This window comes from Chelonia mydas, chromosome 4, assembly GCF_015237465.2.
Source record: "Chelonia mydas isolate rCheMyd1 chromosome 4, rCheMyd1.pri.v2, whole genome shotgun sequence".
Lineage (NCBI taxonomy): Eukaryota > Metazoa > Chordata > Testudines > Cheloniidae > Chelonia > Chelonia mydas.
Genome location: NC_057852.1, coordinates 92,411,496 through 92,437,611, shown reverse-complemented (window position 1 = coordinate 92,437,611; position 26,116 = coordinate 92,411,496). Strand labels below are relative to the sequence as shown.

The following is a 26,116-nucleotide window of genomic DNA, read 5'->3' as shown; positions in this document are numbered from 1 at the left end:
ATTCCCAACATTCTGTAAGCTTTTTAGATTGCCGCATTGAGTGGATGTTTTCAGAGAACTATCTACAATGACTCCAAGATCTCTTTCTTGAGTGGTAACAGCTAATTTAGACCCCATCATTTTATATGTATAGTTGGGATTATGTTTTCCAATGTGCATTACTTTGCATTTATCAACATTGAATTTCATCTCCCATTTTGTTGCCCACTCACCCAGATTTGAGAGATCCTTTTGTAGCTCTTTGCAGTCTGTCTGGGACTTAACCATCTTGAGTAGTTTTGTATTATCTGCAAATTTTACCACCTCACTGTTTAACCCTTTTTCCAGATCACTTATGAACATGTTAAATAAACTGGTCCCAGTACAGACCCCTCTCTGCATTGTGAAAACTGCCCATTTATTCCTAGCCTTTGTTTCCTATCTTTTAACCAGTTACCAATCCACAAGAGAACCTTCCCTCTTATCTTATAGCTCAGTGGTTTGAGCATTGGCCTGCTAAACCCAGGGTTGTGAGTTCAATCCTTGAGGGGGCCATTTAGGGATCTCGGGTAACAATTGGGGATTGGTCCTGCTTCAAGCAGGGGGTTGGACTAGATGACCTCCTGAGGTCCCTTCCAACCCTAACCTTCTATGATTCTATGATCCCAGGACTGCTTACTTTGCATAAGAGCCTTTGGTGAGGGACCTTGTCAAAGGCTTTCTGAAAATCTAAATACACGATATCCACTGGATCCCACTAGTCCCCATGCTTATTGACCCCTTCAAGAATTCTAGTAGATTGATGTGGCATGATTTACAAAAACTATGTTGACTATTCCCCAACAAATTATGTTCATCTATGCGTTTCACAATTTTGTTCTTCACTATAGTTTCAACCAGTTTACCCAGTACTGCAGTCAGGCTTGCCGGCCTGTAGTTGCCAGAGTCAATTCTGGAGCCCTTTTTAAAAATTGGCATCACATTAGCTATCCTCCATTCATTTAGTACAGAAGCTGATTTAAATGATAGGTTACAGACTACAGTTAGTAGTCCTGCAATTTCACATTTGAGTTCCTTCAGAACTCTTGGGTGAATACCATCTGGTCCTGGTGACTTATTCCTGTTTAGTTTCTCAATTTGTTCCAAAACCTCCTCTAATGACACCTCAATCTTGGACAGTTCCTCAGATTTGTAACCTAAAAAGAATGGCTCAGGTTTGGGAAGATCCCTCACATCCTCAACCATGAAGACCAATGCAAAGAATTGATTTAGTTTCTCCGCAATGGCCTTATTGTCCTTGAGTGCTTCTTTAGCATCTCGATCATCCAGTGGCATCACTGGTTGTTTAGCAGGCTTCCTGCTTCTGATGAACTTAAAAAATATTTTGATATTACTTTTTGAGTCTTTGGCTAGCTGTTCTTCAAATTCTTTTTTGGCCTTCCGAATTACATTTTTATACTTCATTTACCAGAGTTTATGCTCCTTTCTATTTTCCTCACTAGGATTCAACTTCCATTTTTTAAAACGATGCCTTTTTGCCGCTCACTGCTTCTTTTACTTTGCTGTTTAGCCATGGTGGCTCTTTTTTGGTTCTCTTACTATGTTTTTTAATTTGGGGTATACATTTAAGTTGAGCCTCTATTATGGTGTCTTTAAAAATTTTCCATGCAGCTTGCAGGGATTTTACCTTTGGTGCCCAGATCAACTAGGAGTATGACATATTAACTAGGGTCCGGTCTTTGAACAAAACTACTTTCCAAAATTCATTCTCTTCTTCCCAAATTATAGTACTTCATTTGGATCTCTATGATATCTTGTACATTTTTCATACCTGTCAAAATAAAAGACAGACAGCCCTCCTGGCCTATTTCCAGTCTGGAATTTCCCCTGGTGCAGTCCATTTTGGACCAGATTCTCATTTCAGATGCCTGCTGCATAACTCAAGAAAAGCCCCTGTCGTGTGATTTTTGTGTGATGCGCCACAATGCATGCCATTTGTCTGAGATTAAAATTTATTACACTACCATCAGGGGAATCTGCAAACTGTTTTTCCCTTAATTAAAATAGCAGTGTTTAGATCAACTATATTACAATGAAAGTGTACTCTATACAATTTTTTTTCATATGGGCTTTGAGTTCAAAATAAGATGAGAGTTTCACATTCCAGAATTCTCAGAAACTGTAGCCTCACTTTCTTAACAAAAGAAAGAAGTTGGTTGCTGGGCTGAATGTACGATTGATATTAAACTCTGAATACATCTTCAGATGTTTTCCTGTGTTTATTTCAGAATCCCAACAAATCTGTGCACTCATTCCCTTTTAAGATGCATATAACACCATAGCAGAAACACCAAGCCATCTTAAAAAGTAGCATACAATCCCAATACAATGTTAAGGGGGAAATGACAAAACACGTGCAGCCTTTTAGAGAAAAATTGCCAATGTTTGCATAATTAAGTAAGAGAGAATGCTTTTTTCATTCTTTTTACTCTCTCGGAAAGGTAAATTATGGAACTGTTGTACAAACATTTGAATTTAGGAGGAGCAGATTTTAAGAAACCTGAAACACACACACACAAATTCAAATGCACAAAAGAATAGTTACAAAAATGATATGAGATACTTCTGTAAAGCAGATGAAATTTAAATTCATCCACAGATTCTAGTGGACCTTTTTTCTAATGTCTAGATAAACTGGTACATCTTCTTTCTTAGTGTTTGTCCTGGGTATTTTTAATGTGCTTGTCACTGTGATATCTAGGAGTCACAAATTAAAAATCTTCAGTTCCTTTCAAGTCTAATCTTCACCTCTCCATCATTTGTACTGATTTCTTCATGTCATGTTCTGACTTGTCTCCAGGAAGCACTCTGCTGGGCTATGCAGCAGTTGACATGATCACGGAAGACTTGTACCAAGACTGGCATCTTACATTGCACATTAAAGGTGTTAGAAACCTGCCCTCCTTTGGTAAAGAACACCATAGCCAATGGCTTACTGCTAAGGATGACCGTTCTCCAGCCTCAAGACTTCCATCCTGCAGCAGTGTCCCATTTGATTGCAATTATCCTAGTGATTTCTGGTGTTTACTGCAGCCAAGCACTTAAATTGAATCACAAGTTGACCAGGAGACAGTGCAGAGTGAGCAGTACTACTGAGATGTGTTTTCATCAGTTTACTTTGCCACTGGGCTCCTATCCCAGATACTGTACATTACAGTAGCCCTGCACAGAGGTAAAGAAGACATGAGCACCATAGATAGTCCAACACCTGAGAGGAACCTTCAAAGAAGTTTTAACTATATCTGCTCAAAATGTTCCTGTGAAGATAATTTTTCACTTCCTCCACAATTTGGGGATAAAATCATAGAATGTCGGGGTTGGAAGGGACCTCGGGAGGCCATCTAGTCCAAGCCCCTGCTCAAAGTTGGACCAATCACCAACTAAATCATCCCAGCCAGAGCTCTGTCAAGCCTGACCTTGAAAACCTCTAAGGAAGGAGATTCCACCACCTCCCTAGGTAACCCATTCCAGTGCTTCACCACCCTCCTAGTGAAAAAGTTTTTCCTAATATCCAACCTAAACCTCCCCCACTGCAACTTGAGACCATTACTCCTTGTTCTGTCACCTGCCACCACTGAGAACAGTCTAGATCCATCCTTTTTGGAACCCCCCTTCCAGTAGTTTAAAGCAGCTATCAAATCCCCCCTCATTCTTCTCTTCTGCAGACTTAACAATCCCAGTTCCCTCCGCCTCGCCTCATAAATCATGTGCTCCAGCCCCTTAACCATTTTTGTTGCCCTCCGCTGGACATTTTCCAATTTTTCCACATCCTTCTTGTAGTGTGGGGCCCAAAACTGGACACAGTACTCCAGATGAGTCCTCACCAATGTCAAATACAGGGGAATGATCACGTCCCTCGATCTGCTGTCAATGCCCCTACTTATACAGCCCAAAATGCAGTTAGCCCTCTTGGCAACAAGGGCACACTGTTGACTCATAGCCAGCTTCTCGTCCACTATAACCCGTAGGTCCTTTTCTGCAGAACTGCTGCCGAGCCATTCGGTCCCTCATCTGTAGCAGTGCATGGGATTCTTCTGTCCTAAGTGCAGGACTCTGCACTTGTCCTTGTTGAACCTCATCAGATTTCTTTTGGCCCAATCCTCTAAATTGTCTAGATCTCTCCGTTTCCTATCCCTACCCTCCAGCGTATTTATCACTCCTCCCAGTTTAGTGTCATCTGCAAATTTGCTCAGGGTGCAGTCCACACCATCCTCCAGATCATTAATAAAGATATTGAACAAAATCGGCCTCAGGACCGACCCTTGGGGCACTCTGCTTGATAGCAGCTGCCAACTAGACATAGAGCCATTGATCACTACTCGTTGAGCCAGACAATCTAGCCAGCTTTCTATCCACCTTATAGTCCATTCATGCAGCCCATACTTCTTTAACTTGCTGGCAAGAATACTGTGGGAGACCGTGTCAAAAGCTTTGCTAAAGTCAAGGAACAACACGTCCACCGCTTTCCCCTCATCCACAGAGCCAGTTATCTCGTCATAGAAGGCAATTCGGTTAGTGAGGCATGACTTGCCCTTGGTGAATCTATGCTGACTGTACCTGATCACTTTCCTCTCCTCTAAGTGCTTCAGAATTGATTCCTTGAGGACCTGCTCCATGATTTTTACAGGGACTGAGGTGAGGCTGACTAGCCTGTAGTTCCCCAGATCCTCCTCCTTCCCTTTTTTAAAGATGGGCACTACATTAGTCTTTTTCCAGTCGTCCAGGACCTCCCCTCATCGCCATGAGTTTTTAAAGCTAATGACCAATGGTTCTGCAATCACATCCGCCAACTCCTTTAGCACTCTCGGATGCAGCGCATCCGGCCCCATGGACTTGTGCTCGTCCAGCTTTTCTAAATAGTCCCGAACCACTTCTTTCTCCACAGAGGGCTGGTCACCTCCTCCCCATGCTGTGCTGCCCAGTGCAGCAGTCTGGGAGCTGACCTTGTTCGTGAAGACAGAAGCAAAAAAAGCATTCAGTACATTAGCTTTATCCACATCCTCTGTCACTAGGTTGCCTCCCTCATTCAGTAAGGGGCCCACACTTTCCTTGGCTTTCTTCTTGTTGCTAACATACCTGAAGAAACCCTTCTTGTTACTCTTAACATCTCTTGCTAGCTGCAATTCCAGGTGTCATTTGGTCTTCCTGATTTCACACCTGCATGCCTGAACAATATTTTTATACACCTCCCTGGAGCCCATCTGTCTGGTTTTGTCAGTCACTGAAAGGGTACTGTAATATCTTGATTAGCTGTTTGGGTTTCCTCTAGTATTTCCACTTCAGACTCTAGAAAATGTGTGTCTTTCTGACATCTGTCCTGCATTTGCCATTGTAAAATAATGAGAAAAAGAATACATTTCATTTCTTCAGCAATGTCAAGTGCTTTGGTGTTTAAATTATTTTTGCCATCTGTTAGAGACCCCTGCTGTCTCCTCCCCAGGCTTCTTTTTGTTCTGTAAGTGGTGGGAATTTTTCTCTTTATAACTTATCCTCTTATGTAAATATATTTCTTTTCATTCTCCATCTCTGCCTTTTCTATCATTTCCTTTTTTATGTCAACTTCATTCTCTAATTTTTTACAGTCCTCTTGTATCTTGAATAGGTCTCTTATTTTCCTTTACAGTTTACATATCCTTGTTCATACATTTCCCCCCCCCCCCCCCCGAATAAAGTGACTGGTACTAATAATCCATGGACATATAATTTATATTTCAATATTTTTCACTTCCATCACATTCCTTTTTTAATTTATTCAATTCAGATTTCACTTGTTTCCTGCAGTTAGAAGGGACACAGTAATGTTTCAAATTACAGTTTAAAAATGGCCTTACTTATACATATTAGATTATTCAAACACACATCACTTAAAAATAATCAAATGTACGATTTCCTCTTTATGCTGCTTATTTACTTTTTCCATTCTTCTCATCTTAGACCATGAAAATAACCTAAATAGTTTCACTTATGTTTATGGTCAGTTTCTATCCAATTTAATTTTCGGTTCTCAGGCATAATGCTGGAACATGTAGAATACAAACACTGCAGATGGATTTTTACTTATTTAACTGATGTAATGAATGTGTGTTGTAACCAGGATATGCTTGGCCCCAGTTCAAGAAAGTATCCCTACCCAGGACAGCATTTTAGATATGCTTAAGTGCTGTTTTGAGTAGGGATCGCTTTAGACCATGCACAAGTGTTTTCCTGAACAGTCACCTTACATGATAGGCAGCGAAGTTTGAAAATCTTGGCCTATGTTATTTGCAGGTATCTTGAAATGTAATGTGTGCACCAACGTACAATATTAGTCAACATTTAGAAGAATAAAGAGGTTCATGGAAGAGGTGACTGTAGCTGAAGAAGGGAGGGCATTCCAAGCAGGTTCCAAATTCTGTGAGGTTGTAGGAATGACTAAATAATGTGGAAGATGATAAAGAAATACAGCACTTTAGATAAACGCCTATGCATGATGACTGAATAACTAATGGGCACAAGAAAAGGCAGAGTTGTTGCAAAATCCTCATAATCAATTCAAACAATTCTCCTCATCCTGCTCTACAGCAGTTTAGGCATATAAATACCACAACAAGGAAATAAGAATATATTTAAGGGGAAACTCTCCCTTAGAAGAGAGGCTCACAAATATTTTCATAGCATGGATCATATCTCACTAGATTGTCATATAGATGTTCTTGTCTCCCATTTGTTATTGTGCAGACCACATCCCCTCCCACTCCCAATTGCTTACATGGAAAAGTAATGGTGGAAAAGTACTGAATGTATGTTTCACTTCCCTTAATGTGATTAAGCAGCTAGAAACAGGGAGGCACTGTGGTCTAAAGGGTATGATGGTGAGCTGAGAGTTAGGAGACCTGGATTCTATTCTTCACTCTGCAGTGGACCTATAGTGTGACTTTGGGAAAGTCTCTTCCCCTTCTACCTATTTATTTAGATTGGAATCTTTTCTGAGTGGAGACTTTGTGACTGATCTGAGAGTGTCTAGGACAATGGGGGTCAAATCTTGGCTGGGGCCTCTAGGTGTAATATAGTAATACTGCTAACAGTGAGTTAGTGCCATGTGACTAACCAGCTCTCCATAAAACATCACCAAATACTGTGTGGACTTCTAATAGTCTATGTACCACTGCTTTGGAATTCCTGATTTACAAAGAAAAACAAAAACAAGAACCATCTCACCTTAGAACTGTTCTCAATTACTCAGTATAGTTACAGCAATGTATAAATACTTAATACATTAATAAGGATTTTCCAGCATTCACTTCAATCTCCCCCAAAATATCAGCTCATGCTCACTCAGCATAAATTGTGATGATGTTGCCCAAAATATTTTTTGGGATACTCTAATGGTTCTGCAGGCAACACAGAGCTGTCCTTTCAAAACTGTTACTATCTGGAAAAATTGAGATAGGTGGTAGCCCTGTAACGGGAAGTAGTTACGATATATTTACACTGCCCTAATGCCTTTCAGAATGAAAACAACATGCTTAGGGATACCAGTCTTGTGATAGTATATCTTTTGCTGTCATGCTTCAGTAATTTACTAGAGAATCCAAAAGATCTGCAGCTTTCAGTGATGCAAAAAGGTAACAGATCTTCCATTGGCAAATAATTGACAAAAGGCTGCATTAAAATCATAGAATATCAGGGTTGGAAGGGACCTCAGGAGGTCATCTAGTCCAACCCCCTGCTCAAAGCAGGACCAATCCCCAACTAAATCATCCCAGCCAGGGCTTTGTCAAGCCTGACCTTAAAAATATCTAAGGAAGGAGATTCCACCACCTCCCTAGGTAACCCATTCCAGTGTTTCACCACCCTCCTAGTGAAAAAGTTTTTCCTAATATCCAACCTAAACCTCCCCCATTGCAACTTGAGACCATTACTCCTTGTTCTGTCATCAGCTACCACAGAGAACAGTCTAGATCCATCCTCTTTGGAACACCCTTTCAGATAGTTGAAAGCAGCTATCAAATCCCCCCTCATTCTTCTCTTCCGCAGACTAAACAATCCCAGTTCCCTCAGCCTCTCCTCATAAGTCATGTGTTCCAGTCCCCTAATCATTTTTGTTGCCCTCCGCTGGACGTTTTCCAATTTTTCCACATCCTTCTTGTAGTGTGGGGCCCAGAACTGGACACAGTACTCCAGATGAGGCCTCACCAATGTTGAATAAAGGGGAACAATCACGTCCCTCGATCTGCTGGCAATGCCCCTACTTATACAGCCCAAAATGCAGTTAGCCCTCTTGGCAACAAGGGCACACTGTTGACTCATAGCCAGCTTCTCGTCCACTGTAACCCCTAGGTCCTTTTCTGCAGAACTGCTGCCGAGCCATTCGGTCCCTAGTCTGTAGCGATGCATGGGATTCTTCTGTCCTAAGTGCAGGACTCTGCACTTGTCCTTGTTGAACCTCATCAGATTTCTTTTGGCCCAATCCTCTAATTTGTCTAGGTCCCTCTGTATCCTATCCCTACCCTCCAGCGTATCTACCTCTCCTCCCAGTTTAGTGTCATCTGCAAACTTGCTGAGGGTGCAATCCACACCATCCTCCAGATCATTTATGAAGATATTGAATTAAATCGGCCCCAGGACCGACCCTTGGAGCACTCCACTTGATACTGGCTGCCAACTAGACATGGAGCCATTGATCACTACCCATTGAGCCCGACAATCTAGCCAACTTTCTATCCACCTTATACTCCATTCATCCAACCCATACTTCTTTAACTTGCTGGCAAGAATACTGTGGGAGACCGTGTCAAAAGCTTTACTAAAGTCAAGGAACAACACGTCCACCGTTTTCCCCTCATCCACAGAGCCAGTTATCTCGTCATAGAAGGCAATTAGATTAGTCAGGCATGACTTGCCCTTGGTGAATCCATCCTGACTGTTCCGGATCACTTTCCTCTCCTCTAAGTGCTTCAGAATTGATTCCTTGAGGACCTGCTCCATGATTTTTACAGGGACTGAGGTTAGGCTGACTGGCCTGTAGTTCCCAGGATCCTCCTCCTTCCCTTTTTTAAAGATGGGCACTACATTAGCCTTTTTCCAGTCGTCCGGGACTTCCCCCAATCACCATGAGTTTTCAAAGATAATGGCCAATGGCTGTGCAATCACATCCGCCAACTCCTTTAGCACTCTCGGATGCAACGCATCCGGCCCCATGGACTTGTGCTCGTCCAGCTTTTCTAAATAGTCCCGAACCACTTCTTTCTCCACAGAGGGCTGGTCACCTTCTCCCTATGCTGTGCTGCCCAGTGCAGTAGTCTGGGAGCTGACCTTGTTTGTGAAGACAGAGGCAAAAAAAGCACTGAGTACATTAGCTTTTTCCACATCCTCTGTCACTAGGTTGTCTCCATCATTCAGTAAGAGGCCCTCACTTTCCTTGACTTTCTTCTTGTTGTTAACATACCTGAAGAAACCCTTCTTGTTACTCTTAACATCTCTTGCTAGCTGCAACTCCAGGTGTGATTTGGCCTTCCTGATTTCACTCCTGCATGCCCGAGCAATATTTTTATACTCTTCCCTGGTAATTTGTCCAATCTTCCACTTCTTGTAAGCTTCTTTTTTGTGTTCAAGATCAGCAAGGATTTCACTGTTAAGCCAAGCTGGTCACCTGCCATATTTACTATTCTTTCTACACATCGGGATGGTTTGTCCCTGTAACCTCAATAAAGATTCTTTAAAATACAGCCAGCTCTCCTGGACTCCTTTCCCCCTCATGTTATTCTCCCGGGGGATCCTGCCCATCAGTTCCCTGAGGGAGTCAAAGTCTGCTTTTCTGAAGTCCAGGGTCTGTATTCTGCTGCTCTCCTTTCTTCCCTGTGTCAGGATCCTTAACTCGACCATCTCATGGTCACTGCCTCCCAGGTTCCCATCCACTTTAGCTTCCCCTACCAATTCTTCCCGGTTTGTGAGCAGCAGGTCAAGAAGAGCTCTGCCCCTAGTTGGTTCCTCCAGCACTTGCACCAGGAAATTGTCCCCTACCCTTTCCAAAAACTTCTTGGACTGTCTGTGCACCGCTGTATTGCTCTCCCAGCGGATATCAGGGTGATTGAAGTCTCCCATGAGAACCAGGGCCTGCGATCTAGTAACTTCCGTTAGTTGCCGGAAGAAAGCCTCGTTCACTTCATCCCCCTGGTCCGGTGGTCTATAGCAGACTCCCACCACGACATCACCCTTGTTGCTCACACTTCTAAACTTAATCCAGAGACACTCAGGTTTTTCTGCAGTTTCATACTTGAGCTCTGAGCAGTCATACTGCTCCCTTACATACAGTGCAACTCCCCCACCTTTTCTGCCCTGTCTGTCCTTCCTGAACAGTTTATATCCATCCATGACAGTACTCTAGTCATGTGAGTTATCCCACCAAGTCTCTGTTATTCCAATCACATCATAATTCCTTGATTGTGCCAGGACTTCCAGTTCTCCCTGCTTGTTTCCTGGGCTTCTTGCATTTGTGTATAGGCACTTGAGATAACTCGCTGATCATCCCTCTTTCTCAGTATGAGGCAGGAGCCCTGCCCTCTAGCGCGCTCCTGCTTCCTCCCGGTATCCCACTTCCCCACTTACCTGAGGGCTTTGGTCTCCTTCCCCCGGTGAACCTAGCACAAAAGCATTAGAGTTATGATAGTACCACTATCCTTTTTGCAAAGGATATAAAACCAATTTCTAACTATTAGAGATTAGGATGAGATTTCAGGAGAGGCAGATTATCCCACCCCTGTCTGCTCCTGGTTTCCTCACAGCTTCCTGTGAATCACTGGGTGTTGGCCACTGTCGGAGACAGGATACTGGATTATGAATCACAAGTCAGATCCAGTAAGGCAATTCCTACGTTTGTTCGTCTCATGTGGTATGCACACCCCATCCTCCTTAGGATTGGGTAGGGGCAGTGATGCCACCGTGGTTACTGTCTATCAAACTGTCCTTAGGCTGTCCAGAGGCCAGAGTCAACATGGCAGCCTTCGAGTACAGGGCTGCATGGCCTAGTGCCCAAAGTCTATCCAATTGCCCTCTGGGTCAGGGCTGTGCAGCCTAATGACCAGAGTCTATGCAGCTGCCCGTGGAGTCAGGGCTGGCGTGGCCTACTGCCCAGAGTCAGGGAAGTGGGCCACCACCTACGAGTGGGTGGCGGCCGGCTAGGGGGACCTGGGCCCTCCCTCTCCACAGGTCCCAGCCCAGGGCCCTGTCGGCAATAGGATTGATCGTCATCCAGTCAGTGGCGAATCCTACCACAACACACTTACCTTGTTTGAGTGGTAGATACCACTCCCTCCACCTCCCTGGACCACTTCCTACCACAACTCCTGAGGTAGCAGTCCATACAGCGTCAGGGTCTCCAGATTCCCTTGCGGGGGTAAATCCCTGGGAGTCCGACTCCCAGTGATCCACTGGAGATAGCAGTTCCCCAGTCTGGTCCCCAGGTTTTCTGGTTTCCCGCAGTCTGTGGCTGTAGCAGCTCCTGGCCTGGAGCCTCCCGCAAGCATGTTCTCCCCATGGTGGTCAGCCTAGAATGAGCTGGGCTCTTTTATACTGAGGCAGCAGTTGGAGCATGGACAACCCAGTCTGAGGGGTGGGACTTCCATCACCCATAATGTGGAGTGAACTCTCTCTTGTCCAGTGTGGGGTATGCACACCCCATCACAGTTTGATTTATGGTAGTATCCCTGCTCCTCATCAGAGACTTTGACATGAAGGGTGCAGAATGACAGAAGGTTTTGTGCCACTCAAGCCAGTAAGAGAGGAGCTTGTTTTAAAAGTGCTGCAGACCACATTCCATCTTGTTTCCTTTTATGGGCTACGACAGAAACATTGTCTAGTAAGACTCATTTCGCACAAAGTGAGCTAGTGTTCTTAGGCCATATCAGACTGCTCTGAGCTCCAACAAGTAGATGCTGTATTATAATCTCTCTTTTGGGACCATGTTTACTGGAGCAGGGTCAACTGCGTTCACCATCCTCCCAGACTGGCATATATTGCAAGGACCATCTAGTCTAGCTTTGCTGATTGAGTACCACATTATTAATCTGTCCTTTTCTGGACACTATTTCAGAGAGCTAGATGCAGCCTGTGGGATCTCTACCCTCATTGATCGTTGAGATATGGATAAGCCTTGAATGTGATCGGAACTACTGCAGCATGCACATACACAAAACTGGCATTCCTAAAATTAATTTGAGATTGAATTGTCACTTCTGTTTCCCTCTTATGTCCCTTATACTATCCAAATTCCACTGATGTTCCATGGAGATGAATACCTTATGCCTGATGGTATCTATTATTTAACTGGTGGTGAAGGTAGAGTTCACAGTGAATATTTAACTTTATACTCCAATTATTATAAATCTGTAATTCTCCAAAACCTTTATTGACCTCAGGATGTTCATTTCCATGTTGCCTCTTGACAGGACCATGATCAGCTGATTGTCTAAAAAGGGTATATATGTTTCTCTTCCTGTCTGAGGGTTGCTACTGTGACCAGTAGAACTCTGGTAAAGACTCTGGCTCTGTGGATAGTCCAAATAGGAAAGATTGGTACTGTAAAAGTGTTGCCAGTCATAAGCAAAGTAAAGAGACTGTCTGTGGCAACAGTTACCACTGTCCAAGCCACCCTGAAACCAGGAGTGGGGCCACAGCTCGTGAGGGGGAATGTGGACAGGAGTAAGGGGGCCGGGACCAGGGGCTAAGGCTGGGTGCGGGATTGGAGCCGCAGCCAGGATGCAGTGTAGGCTGTCACTCAGGCCCACAGCCAGGTGCAGCTCCGCTCCTTGCCTTCCTCCCAGCCTCGGCCCCAGGCCAGGAACAGAGCCGTGTCCAGTGGCCGACACTGGGGGCTGGTGCAGGGCTGGGAGATGTGCTGAGGCTGGGGATAGGGCCAGGCACAAGGCCGGGAGCCAGGGATGCAGCTGGGAGCGGGACCAGGACTGGAGCAGAATGGGGGTGGAGAAAGGCTGCGTGGCACTCCCTCCATGCACCCCTGGGGCCTATCCCAGGCCCCACAATGCCCTCCCGGACATTCCTCCATGCCCCGTAGGGGCATGCACCTCACACTTTGGGGACCTCTGGTCTATAGGGATGGGAAACTGGGATGTGAAGATAAGCTTCCTTCAGATCTGTGGAAAACAGGAATTCCCAGGTTAGGATGAGGAGGAAATATGATAGGTTGAGAAGAGTGGGGTGAGGCATTGTTGGCTCTTTTGTGGCAGGGAGGGTAACAATTGACTTGGCAGATTTTTTTTGAAGCGGGTAGGAAAACGAGAATTTTGCATTAGGGAATGTCACATATCTTGCTTGGAGAAAAGTTGCGAAGCAGCACCTTGTTAAAATTTGGGGAGCACATCACAAAGGCAGACACTCAGATGACTCAGTTTTTATGTGCAGAGTTGGTGCAGTATCGTTATATGTGAGTAGGTCCTTCAGATACTTGGTATGGGTATGTTCCTTGAAGACTAGAATTATTTTGTATTCATATTTTAGTTCAGGGCTGAGGTTTTATGCCTAATTTTTTTTTGTTCTTTTATATGTTGTGAGCAGATGATCTGTTAAATCTCATCTTTCCTCAAACCGATCCTGAGATTGGCTGATTTGAGCTGTAATTTGTTCCATACCTTGTATTTCATCTAGCCACAGCCTAATTTTACAAGTCTTTAGTGTGCCATATATGGGGATACATTTCCAAGAAATAAATTATAAGATTCATTTCATTCTGTGTTTTTCTGAAGGAGCTGGGGGTCTATTTCCAGAACCACAGAAGGCTGGCTTGAGTGTTGAAGGTATTTTTAAAGCTGTTGCATGAGAAATTAAACTTTTTAATTACAAATATGTTTGCTGAAGAAGAGACACAGATACTCAAATGCAATGCCTTACGAGTATGTTTCCAATAATTTAAAATGAGGACTGGGTTATATTAATACAATTTAATTATTTAATGTATACATAAGAACATAAGAATGGCCACACTGGGTCAGACCAAAGATCCATCCAGCCCAGTATCCTGTCTACCGACAGTGGCCAATGCCAGGTTCACTCCCTCTGGGGCATCTAACAGAGGCTAGGGACACCATTCCTTAACCATCTTGGCTAATAGCCATTAATGGACTTAACCTCCATGAATTTATCCAGTTCTCTTTTAAACCCTGTTATAGTCCTAGCCTTCACAACCTCCTCAGGCAAGGAGTTCCACAGGTTGACTGTGCGCTGAGTGAAGAAGAACTTCCTTTTATTTGTTTTAATAATTTCATTTGGTGGCCCCTAGTTCTTATATTATGGGAACAAGTAAATAACTTTTCCTTATTCACTTTCTCCATACCACTCATGATTTTATATACCTCTATCATATCCCCCCTTAGTCTCCTCTTTTCCAAGATGAAAAGTCCTAGCCTCTTTAATCTCTCCTCATATGGGACCCGTTCCAAAACTCTAATCATTTTAGTTGCCCTTTTCTGAAACTTTTCTAATGCCAGTATATCTTTTTTGAGATGAGGGGACCACATCTGTCCGCAGTATTCAAGATGTGGGCATACCATGGATTTATATAAGGGCAATAAGATATTCTCCATTTTATTCTCTATCCCTTTTTTAATGATTCCTAACATCCCATTTGCTTTTTTGATTGCCGCTGCACACTGCGTGGACGTCTTCAGAGAACTATCCACAATGACTTCAAGATCTTTCTCCTGATTAGTTGTAGCTAAATTAGCCCCCATCATATTGTATGTATAGTTGGGGTTATTTTTTCCAATGTGCATTACTTTACATTTATCCACATTAAATTTCATTTGCCATTTTGTTGCCCAAGCACTTAGTTTTGTGAGATCTTTTTGAAATTCTTCACAGTCTGCTTTGGTCTTAACTATCTTGAACAGTTTAGTATCATCTGCAAACTTTGCCACTTCACTGTTTACCCCTTTCTCCAGATCATTTATGAATAAGTTGAATGTGTTTTCATATTTTTATAGTCGGAATAACAAAGACAAATATTTTGTTAACAACATAAAGATTCACAGTAGAGACATAAAGGCTACAAGTAGGGAAGGAGTGAGCTGTCTAAACAGAGTCTTGTTGGATTCCCAGTTACCAGGGGTTGGTCACCATTTACCAGTAGCCAAGGGTACTTTTTATAGTTATGTCCTGGAGGATGTCATGACCTCTTTTTTGGGACGCACCTTACCACTGTAATTCATGCCATCCTTACCTCCAAACAACTCTAATGTAACGTGCTCTACCTGGGATGGTACCTTAAATCTATTCAGAAACTAAACCTAGGGCAGAATGCAGCAGCCTGCTTGGTAACTGGAGCACTGCAAGTACATTCAGCCTGGATGTTGTAATCTGCAGTGCCTCCTTTGGATTTTCCAGGAGAAATTTAGGATCCTGGTATTGATCTACAAACTCCTAAATGGCCTGAGGTTCACCAATCATCACCCTCCCTGGGCCATAATTCCACAACTGAATTCTGTAGAAGCACTCAATCTGGACCTCCACTGAACAAAAAACAAGAGGAGGTTGCTAACAGAAGTTTCTATGAAAGATCTTTTCCTTTGGAACATTCTTCCCACTGGCCCAAAATACTGTAGCCCAGATCTGTTGATCTTCAGGGCAAATGTTGTGATGCTGCTGCTGACTTTCTTTTACATACTTTACATTGTACTTCTAGGGTGATATTTTCAAAAGTGCTCAGTGGTGGCCTGACTCTCCTCTGAATGAGCCTATGGTAAAACTCTCCTTGACTTCAGCAGGAGTAGAGTTTTCACCAACCCTGATTACTTTTGAAAATCTCACCCTTAATTATCAGAGGCATCTACAGTGTAAAATAATTACCCTTTCAATTGTATAAATATAAATAAAATACAATAAATAAAATAAAAACAAACTGCAATGTCCAATACTTCCCAGGAAGGAGAGGGATTGGAAAAAATAACTTATAGTCTCATTCAAGATAGGATTTATTAGATAACATCTCCTTTTATAAGCCATTGTAAATGTAAAATTAAAATCTCACATAACACACTGTTGTTATGTGCACAACAATATGCAAGCATATTTGACAGGTTCACACTAAGGTCCTGATCCTGCAAGCTCATTCATGCAAACTGACCCCTCTGCCCACATGGAGCCCCAATGGAGTCAATGGGGCTCTGTGCAGACATAGCAATTAAGAGGTTAGCAAACATATTAGTTTGCAAGATTGGGGATTAAATCTCTTGCAAATGTTTTGCAGGATAGGATACGCTGTTCTTTCTATTTTGTCACCTTATGCTTTAATGTAAAGAGAGACGCGCATAATTGTTTTGATCAGTTTCTATAAGGATCATTTACTGTTTAGAATATATCTATATTAATAGCGGATTTCAAACTTAAAATGTGATTATGATGAAAAAAGTGGCAATTGGAAAACAATATTTTCTCACTCGAAAGACCTGTGTGTATTCTGGATCTTATCTATTCACTGACAAAAAACATTTAATATTTATCATTCGTTAGTACCACAGAGCCAATTCAGCTCTCTGGGATAGTGTGTTGGGCTCTCTTCTGGGTCTCATATCAACAACAGGAATTGTTAATTAAAGTTCTATTTGCAGAATATTTATTATTGGTGATGTGCAAGCCAAAGAGAATACAGCTTGGCTTTCAGACTTTGAGGAAGTGGCAGTTAGGAAAACCTTCTTTTTACATGTATATTAAGTAGATTTAATCTGGATGTCACTGAGAAACAATAAATACGAAAAATTTTACACAGTCACTTTTCAGAGTAGAGCCACACTTAAATTGTGCAAATAATTTGCAGGCTGGAGGTTTGTAAATCTCGAAGAGTTTGGAGTGAAGTAGTTGAAGTATGAGCATTCAAACAGAAAGTCTTTTTATTTCTTTAATGTCATTTGTCTAATGAGTAGAGACAGCTTTCCTCAGTCTTGGCTTTTTTAGATCTTTCCATGTTAGTTATGCAGATTACAGCAAACATATATTCCCATAAAATCAGGCCAAGACTTCTTTCAGTACAATTAAGCAGGCCCCCATATTATATGTTATGCATTTATTCAGACATGAAAATTCTAATTAAGATAAGACAAAGAATTTTTTATTTTATAAGAAAATAGAACCATTAATTTTTTCATTTTTATCGATCATCATGACAAAGTTCACGTAAATAGATTTTGTGCTTGGGCTAGTAAATTTTCATGATAATTTTGCAAGGCTCAATTTATTAGATATTCAAGCTTCAGCTGCTATGGCTAATTTATCATCACCTCAAATTTCCTGTTCCCAAATTATTCTTATTTACAATGTATTTACTTTTTATTTTGTTCTTGGACTTCAAAAGTTTTCAGTGAGAAAAGAAAAAAAAATGTTAGAAACAGCAAGAGATTCAGATTGAAAGACATGACCTGTCTTTGCTGGTTACATGAGAATACGGTACTCTCCAAATACTTCTATGCAACATGACAGTAGTTATGAACCATAAATTGATGTATCAATACTAAGACTTCAGGCTTTGTGACTGATATTCTGGATTCTACCTTGGTACCAGCGGCGTATTAACGCCTAAGCCAACAAGGCCTAGGCCTAGGGCGGCAAATTTATAATAGCAGCCAGAGGCTGCTTTCCCCGGCGCCGGTTCGCGCCCTCCGCCCCTGCCCCAACTCCACCCATTCCCCGCCCCCTCGCTGCTCCTATTGGTTCCCTTCCCCAAATCCCCGCCCCGGCCTCGCCTCCTCTCCTGAGCAAGCCTCATTCCCCCCTCTTCCCCCTCCTTCGCGAAGCTGCTTCACGCACAAGCACTGGCAGGGAGCGGAGAGAAGCAGGATCCGGGGGCGCGCTCAGGGGAGGAGGCGGAGGTGGAGCAGAGGTGAGCGGGGGAGGGGGGGCGGCAATTATTTCAGGGCCTAGGCGTGGCAAAATCTTTAATCCACCACTGCTTGGTACATTAATGATGAGTCTATGTCCACATCCTACTTTACTGGATGTGCTATAATCTACAATGGATCATGCAAAAGCATGAAGTAGACCAAGTCTTATTGTAAGTCACAACATCCAATTGCCAGAAGCAGGCACTAGCTAATAAAGCCAAGGCATACATCTAGTAAACTGGTATAAAGGCCAAAAAAATAAGCATACAACAGGACAACCCTAATCTACCTGGTACTCTAGCACAATAGCCACAAATACTCTTTACTGAAACAACCAGATAATTCATTTTACCTGTGTATTTGAGAGAGAAAGAAAGAATGTGGCAAGTTTGAAAAGGAAATAATACCATTCTCAGCCAATTAATTTACAGTACCACTAGCATTCAGTCCTGCCATTCCTAGGGAGTATTGTGCCACTGTTGGCATATTACTTCATACTTCACCACCTGGCCAGTTGATAGTTTAATATTTTGTTAAGGACCATCTGTTTAAACTATAAGCCACAAAATGTAAAAATGTACAACATATGCACAAGGAGAAACATTGATTGGCTCAAGGCTGAAAAGGACTTCTGTTCTTTACATAAAAATTGGTGTTAAGGTGCTACATCTATCATTCTAAATGCACATAGATGTCATATAAAGGCAGGGAAAACAACAGGTACAAAACCAGCTTTGTTCTAACCGGAAAGTCTCCCACTCAGCAGCACAGCACACTGCCAAAAAGCTGAAGAGTGTAGACACATGAGCAAGTGAAAATGTTATTGTGAGGGGGTGTATGCAATTATGTATTCATAATACTACATATAGTATTCATTCCAATGTACATCTGAGTCTGTTAAATATATTATTCTGAGGATTGTTTCACTACTATATATTTAGGTAGGTGATCATCTAGAAACTAAATAAGCACAATAAGGAGCCATGAGTTAGCACAATAACTGTAGTGAATTAAAGTCACAAGCTTAGTTGGAGGGACAATATATGATGGGACTGATAAACTTACTAAAATTTGTGCCTTGAACGTTGGATATTTATTTATTTTGTATACTTCTGATTGCCTACGAGGGGAAAAAGTGAAAGGTTAGTAAAAAGTCTCTTTTTCCTCTTAAACACAAACTGAAATGAAAGAGAAGGTTGTATTATTATTCCAAACTCTCTGTGAAGTTAACTTATTTGTAAAATGGAGGGCTGATACTTGACTGCCTCCTAACGTAGAAGAACAAGACCTTACTCAATAAGAAAAATTATAAGCATCAGTGAGTAGAAGAGGTGAAATGTGACCTCGCAGGGCTTGTCTACACTGGCAATGCTAAAGAGCTGCTGCAGCAGCACTTTAATGTGCCTTGTGTGGTCACGGCCCAGCACCGGGAGAGAGCTCTCCCAGTGCTCTAAAAAAAAATCACCTCCACGAGGGGTGCAGCTCCCAGCACTGATGCACTGTCTAACTGGCGCTTTCCAACGCTGAAACTTGCTGCGCTCAGGCGGATGTTTTTTCACACCCCAGAGCCAGAAAGTTGCAGCGCTGTAAATTACCAGTGTAGACAAGCCCTATAGTCTCCTCGTTCCCACCCCTGTGTACCTTTACTTATGCTAAAGGGTACTTTGATTCAGAAGACTCTTCCTCTCTCTCTCTCTCTCTCTCTCTCTCTCTGACACAACAGTGCTTCAGATCAGGGAGCCTGCTTCAGCTGAACTGCAGAACATCCCACAAAATCTGATGCACTTAAGAACTCTCCTCCTCTCCCTCCCCCAGCAACATCAAAGTCTCCCTCCCTCCTTATAATACAGCTGCAACATATTTGTGTTTCAATAAAAAGTCAAAACAGTTCGAGGTAAAAACCATTTTGATTTTTATCTTGAAGAAACACTCCGTGTCCTTTAAGATAAACCAACACATGTAAAAGTATTCTTTTTTTTCTATTTACTGTCAATTAGTGGTTTAACAGAATATCACACAGAAGGTTTCTAAATTAAATGAATATACTTTACTGGACCTCTGAATTCTTTACAATTTTCCCTATTGCTATTTTTGTTCTTAGAAAACACGCACATGGACTATGCTTGACCTATGCCAGTGACTTAAATCTATAGAGCACACTCTGTTTCCAAAACAACGAACCAGAAATGCAGCCACATTAACTCAAACTTCTTGACTGGAAAAACACATTTCTCCCCTTTCCTTCCAACACAGATGTAACTCAGAGTATTCCTTTACTAAACTGCTTTAAAGGAATTTAATTTCCTTTATTTAAAATACATTTTCAGTCACCTCTTATTTAACAGAGAAGAAACCAAAACCTCTCTCAGTGAAAATCATCTTTTGTTTCAAAACCTCCGACCTATGGGATAAAAGTTAAAACTTGATGATTGTTTTATGTGACCTATCTTCCACTATGTTATAATAAAAATTACATCTAATAGTAACAATTTTACTGTACTTGGTTTATTGCTATGGCAACAACTAGGGAATGTTTACTACACACATAGGCCAGTGATATGAATCAACCTAAGGAGTAAACTTAGGAAGTTCCATACAAAAAAAGCAATGTTAAGAGAACACTGAGGTTACAAAGTTTACAGCAAGGACATCAGAACCATTAAATATATGATATGGACTTCCCCTGATCGCCATGAGTTTTCAAAGATAATGGCCAATGGCTCTGCAATCACATCCGCCAACTCCTTTAGCACTCTCAGATCTTGCAGCCAAACTCTCCTGCGTGCCAATATATGGCAAACATTTATTTTAAATGTGAAACTGGAATCTTATTATATAGATTAGCCAGACTTCATATTTACAGTTAATTCAGGTATCCCAAATTTGAGGATTAGGCCACAAAGATATTGCTGAGCCCAGGCATTTCAATACATTTACACATTGTCTTGTGCAATATGATATATACTGTATCTATCCAATCAATGAAAATTAATCATGAAGACATCATGACCCAGAAAAGAAATAATCAGCTCCTGTAATACATCTTTAAAAGGTAATGTTCAAGGACAAGGAAGAGCATAGAGCAAAACTATGATTTTGCTCTATGTTAAATTAGAAGCTGCTATGTTTGAAGTTTGTTTTTGGTTTGTTTGTTTTGTTGCTAAACTGTCAATAATGGCATTTGTAAGAAATATCTCATTCCAAATCTGCAATGGCCCAGTATATTTCTATGCTTTTGATCAGTGCAGAGACATAGTAGCAAAATAAAGTAAATCAGTAAAATGACCCATAGGATGCAAGTGTGGGCATGCACATGTGTGTTTTCAATTGTGGGAAGAGAAGACTAGCAATTGGAGAACATACTACACCCAGTAAGTAATCAGGATCTCAGACAGCGTGTTACAGAAGCTCTGTGTCCTTCAGATTACCTGAGAAACAACCTGTCACGGGTTACAGAAACCCCACACTAGCACAGAAGGGGCTAAGGAGTTGCTTTGGGCTGAAGTGGCCTTGCCCCTCTGCACCTTCAAATCATGCCAGTATTGTAGAAGGAGTTAAAATGAGGGAACTCCACTCTGATGGGGGCAACCCTGGGGAGGGAACAGGCTGTTGAGCTTCTCCAGCCCTGAAGAACGGGCTGACAGCCAGTAGAGCCTCTGCCCTCACAGAACTAACAAAGAGAAAAAAGACTGATACTTGTGCTGAACTCTGAAGTGAACTGTGATACTCCCAGGGCCCTCTGCAATAAGAGAGGCCCATATCCTGATGACAGCTGCCTACAGATTTTTTCCCCCTTGCTTTTCCTTCATACCTTTATTTAACCCTGTTAGCTGACTGTGGGCTGTTTTGTTGTTTCACCTTGGAGCCTGAGAGGGGAAGAAACAGCCAAGAGATCTTGGAAAGAGGGTTGAGAGCCAGCCCACTAGAACAGGGGCAGGCAAACTTTTTGGTCCAAGGTCACATCTGAGTTTGGAAATTGTATGGCGGGCCATGAATGCTCACAAATTTGGGGTTGGGGTGCGGGAGGGGGTGAGGGCTCTGGCTGGGGGTGCGGGCGCTGGGGTAGGGCTGGGGATGAGGGGTTTGGAGTGCAGGAGGGTGCTCCAGGCTCGGACTGAGGGGTTCGGAGGGCAGGAGAGGGATCAGGGTTGGAGCAGGGGGCTGGGGCGTGGAAGGGGAAAGGGGTGCAGGCTCTGGGCAGTGCTTACCTCAAGCAGCTCCCAAAAGCAGCGGCATGTCCCCTTTCCATCTCCTACGCGGAGGCACAACCAGGCAGCTCTGCGTGCTGCCCCATCTGTAGGCGCTGCCCCTGCAGCTCCCAGAAGCAGCGTCATGTTCCCCTCTCCGACTCCTACACGGAGGCACAGCCAGGCAGCTTTGCATGCTGCCCCATCCGCAGTCACCGCCCCTTCAGCTCCCACTGGCCACGGTTCCCAGCCAATGGGAGCTGTGGGGATGGTGCTTGGGGCAAAGAGGTAGCGTGCAGAGCCACCTGGCTGCCCTCACATGTAGGAGCCGAAGGAAGGACATGCTACTGCTTCCGGGAGCCACGGCACATGTGGAGCAGGGCAAGCCCCCAACCCCGCTCCCCGGCAAGAGCTCAAGGGCTGGTTTAAAATAGCAGATGGGCCAAATGTGGCCCGCAGTTTGCCCACCCTTGCACTAGAAAGACACACCTCTATAGCACCTACTGGGGTAGGAGTAATTGGACTCACACATATGTGCTCCCCACTTAGTTCCTAAAGGAGGAGCTCTACCACAGATTCATGACACAACCACTATCCATACGACAGAAAAGAATCTGCATCATCTCCTCTCTACAGCAAGTTAGCCCTGGGAAAAGTTAAGCAAATAGGAACAAGAATGATTTGTGAGTGACAGTTGTGACAGATATGACAATTTCCTACAATATCCTTGAGAAACCTTCTTGAATTAAGTTTAAGTATCTTTGGGGTCCATTGTTCTAAGTGCAAAGGTTATGTACTATTGTGACCTGGGATTGATGTAACCTCTCTAGGGGGGTAGATGTGATGTAAAGCCTGGATGATCAAAAGTCTATAGTGAACAATTTGCTAGTCTGTTTGCCATGAATAGAATGGATTTGAGGGACAATATGTGTGAAGCGGATTTGCTGGGAAATACCTAAGGAGAGGTTAATGCAAATTCCCAAACACTTTATGCAAGAATTGTGCCTTTTGAAGCTATGCCTTGAGGAGAGGGTCTTTGTCTGCTGATCACCTGTAATATGAGACCAAGATCAAAGGCCCAAGCACTATAAAGCAAATGGTTGCTCTGGTCCTGAATCTGAGACATTTATGAACTTATGACCATGGGGAAAACCCCAGTTGTGCATTTTGAAGGACTGACACCAACCAGAGCCAGAGGCTGAAGTTGGGGTGACCCGCATGTAGGTTCTTTTATTGTTTTAATAAGTTTTCTCTACAATGCTTTCACCTCAAGAATAAATGTGTTTGATTATAAAGAGCTACGTGCTCACTTGTAACTGCTGACAGTTACAGCTGTTCAAAGCCCTGGGAAAGAAAGCAAAGTGTAGACTCTGTCCCATTTAATCTGGCTTGATGGAGACATCACAGTGTAGGCAGGGAACTGTGCAGGCTGCCAAAAACCCGGTCAGGAGGGAGAAAGATGCTGATCTCCACCCAAGAGAGGTGACAGGTCCAGGTGGTCTAGATAATATTTAGTCCTATCATGAGTGCAGAGGACTGGACTAGATGATCTCTTGAGGTCCCTTCCAGTCCTATGATTCTATGAGAGCAGAGGAGCCAGGAGCCTAGAGTGGGTGCCCTTGGTGGACCACGAGGGGGGAAATATAGGTGCATTTGCTCTGAACTGTGACAACAGTGTGTAATATATTCCTAAAACTTACTCAAGAAGAAAAATTAGAGCTCCCAGCCATCCACCCCTTTCCATGGGAGAGGTTACTACAACCATCTTTTTCAGAAGCTTTCCCTGTTTTTATGTCATTGTAGGAGGAAAAGGGAAATAGGATTTGAAAATGTCTCTTTGGATTTAGCAAGGGTTTATCCTCTGTTGTGCTGAAGAAGAGAAAAGCAGATAAAGGAGCCCTCAGTGCTGAAGATATAAATTGTATCTCAGATGAAAATTTTACACTAAAGGTTTTCTGATGTGACATTCTAAAATCACATCAGCTCAGCTTGAATAATACAACAATGATTAAAAATTTTGGATAAATCAGTATCGGATGTTACTGCTTAACGAGCCACAATGCCTGGCACCAGAGTACGGTACACATCATTCTCCTCAAAATAGCCAGTAGTATAAATCTTTTCTGAAGCAGTTACAACCATGAGACACTGTCTCTCTATTCCCACTACAGAAGTTCTCAAAAATACCATGGCATTACTAATAGACTGCCATTCTCACATCATTCTGGTTACCATTTCATCTCTGATGAAATATGATAGCTGATTTATTCCAGTTCTGTGAAGATACCTTTGTGGTATCAGGTGATCAATAGCAAGACAGTGGTATCAAAGTAAAAGGAAGCATTCAATGTCAGTTTAATACTGTACCACTGTGTTTTAGAAAACTATGCAGAAATGATACCTTGGAGTCCCTCTCCTAACCCGCCAAACTCTGCTAATAAAATTACCATAATGTTACGGTATTGCACCAGTAGCTGCTGTCATAATGGTAAAACCTGACCACCATTATCTTCAATATTATTTTTTGTTGTTGTTTATTTCTTTAGAGTCCCCACAAATGTGATAGGTTCTTTACTAATACATATTCTATTAGCTTCAAATTGAGCAGGTATTTGTCCAATAAGATACGAAAAAATGTAACCTTAACATTAGGGCCCCCATTCTGCACTGTGCCTAATTTTAAGCATGTGAGTAGGCCTATTGACTTCAATGCAACTACTCATGCACTTAAAGTTAAACATGTTTTTAATCCATCTTATTGAATTGGGGCCTAAACTGACTTTTAAAATCACTGAAATATGAAAGAACTCAGTCTAAAACATGGGATTAAAATCTGCAATAACTCACTTTCAGACAAGATAAACATGCATAGCTGTCACAATATGCAATATGTAACCAACCAAACAGCAGTCTAAGTAAGAGTTACTTAACCATAAAGGAGGTTCATGTCTCTTCCTCATCAGGGCTGACTATGTATTCTGATAAATTGATTCCTTAAGATACAGAACCTGCATGTTGAAAACTATCTAGAACTGACTTCTATTCCTGAGAATTCATGGGTTTGGAAAGTATTCCAATCACAATACCAACTGTATATTTTTTGTACTTTTTGTGTCATAATTAGTTATAGAGTCAAATAAAATATCATCTTACTTTTTTTCAGATTCATTTCTTGTACAGCAGCTGGATGGATAGAACTTAACGTAGGTAGAGAGGATATCCTGTCTGTGATCTTGTTGGATGTATCTGTGGACCAAAGAGTTTTCTCCTCTGTGCTGGAAAATGACCATGTATTGTCTTCAGGGGCTCTGGTCAAAATACCAACATCTGTAGTCGTGGGGTTAAGTGGTGGGGCTGGTGTAATAGGAGCCAAGGAATCTTCCTGTAAGCCCTGCCTGAACATACTTAAGTTTTTGTGCATTTGATCAACATGAGATAAAGGACTTTGGGTCCAGGATGATGGCAGCATTTTGAGATCCACAGTGGGAACCACATCCGAACCATTTTCAACAATATTTGGAAAAGGAATGTCAGATGTACGAATGTTGCCACCAGCAGCTAGAAGTTCACTCCCATTTGAATAAAAACATGTTTTTTCTAATATACCTGGAAGAGAAAAAAAAATGTTCAACACTTACAATCAACACACTCACCAGGATTATTAGGAAGGACAGAAATTTGACCCAATAGTTTTTGAAGGCTAATACTACTTCTAACACACTAATTGTTAAAATAATGTTGTGACACTGCACCCCATATCCTTCACAGTGATATTATGATAATATGATTGTGACATAATTATAATGTATTTTATGCAAGATCAGTCATGTGAGGGGTCATTGGAAAAGTTATGATTTGCTGAATATGATTATCCTATTTGTATGCATGTATCACTTTTGTATCTGAAGTTATGAATATTGACTATGTATCTGTATTTTCAAATGTAGTTACACCTGGATAACGCCCACTAGACAAGATGTTTTCAGTCTAGATAGTGGGTGGGGAAGGGCCCATTCAGGGCAATGG

At 42.3% G+C, this 26,116-nt stretch overlaps 1 protein-coding gene across 2 annotated transcripts in view; it reads right to left on the bottom strand.

Annotated features, from left to right (window-relative positions):
* The window catches only part of CORIN (corin, serine peptidase), a 308,207-nt gene that overhangs the window by 223,165 nt on the left and 58,926 nt on the right, over window positions 1-26,116 (bottom strand). For both annotated transcript variants that reach the window (XM_007071024.4, XM_043544404.1), the window contains exon 3: window positions 25,244-25,696. In XM_007071024.4, the coding sequence (XP_007071086.3) occupies window positions 25,244-25,696 (453 nt within the window). The remainder of the gene's footprint in view (window positions 1-25,243; window positions 25,697-26,116) is intronic.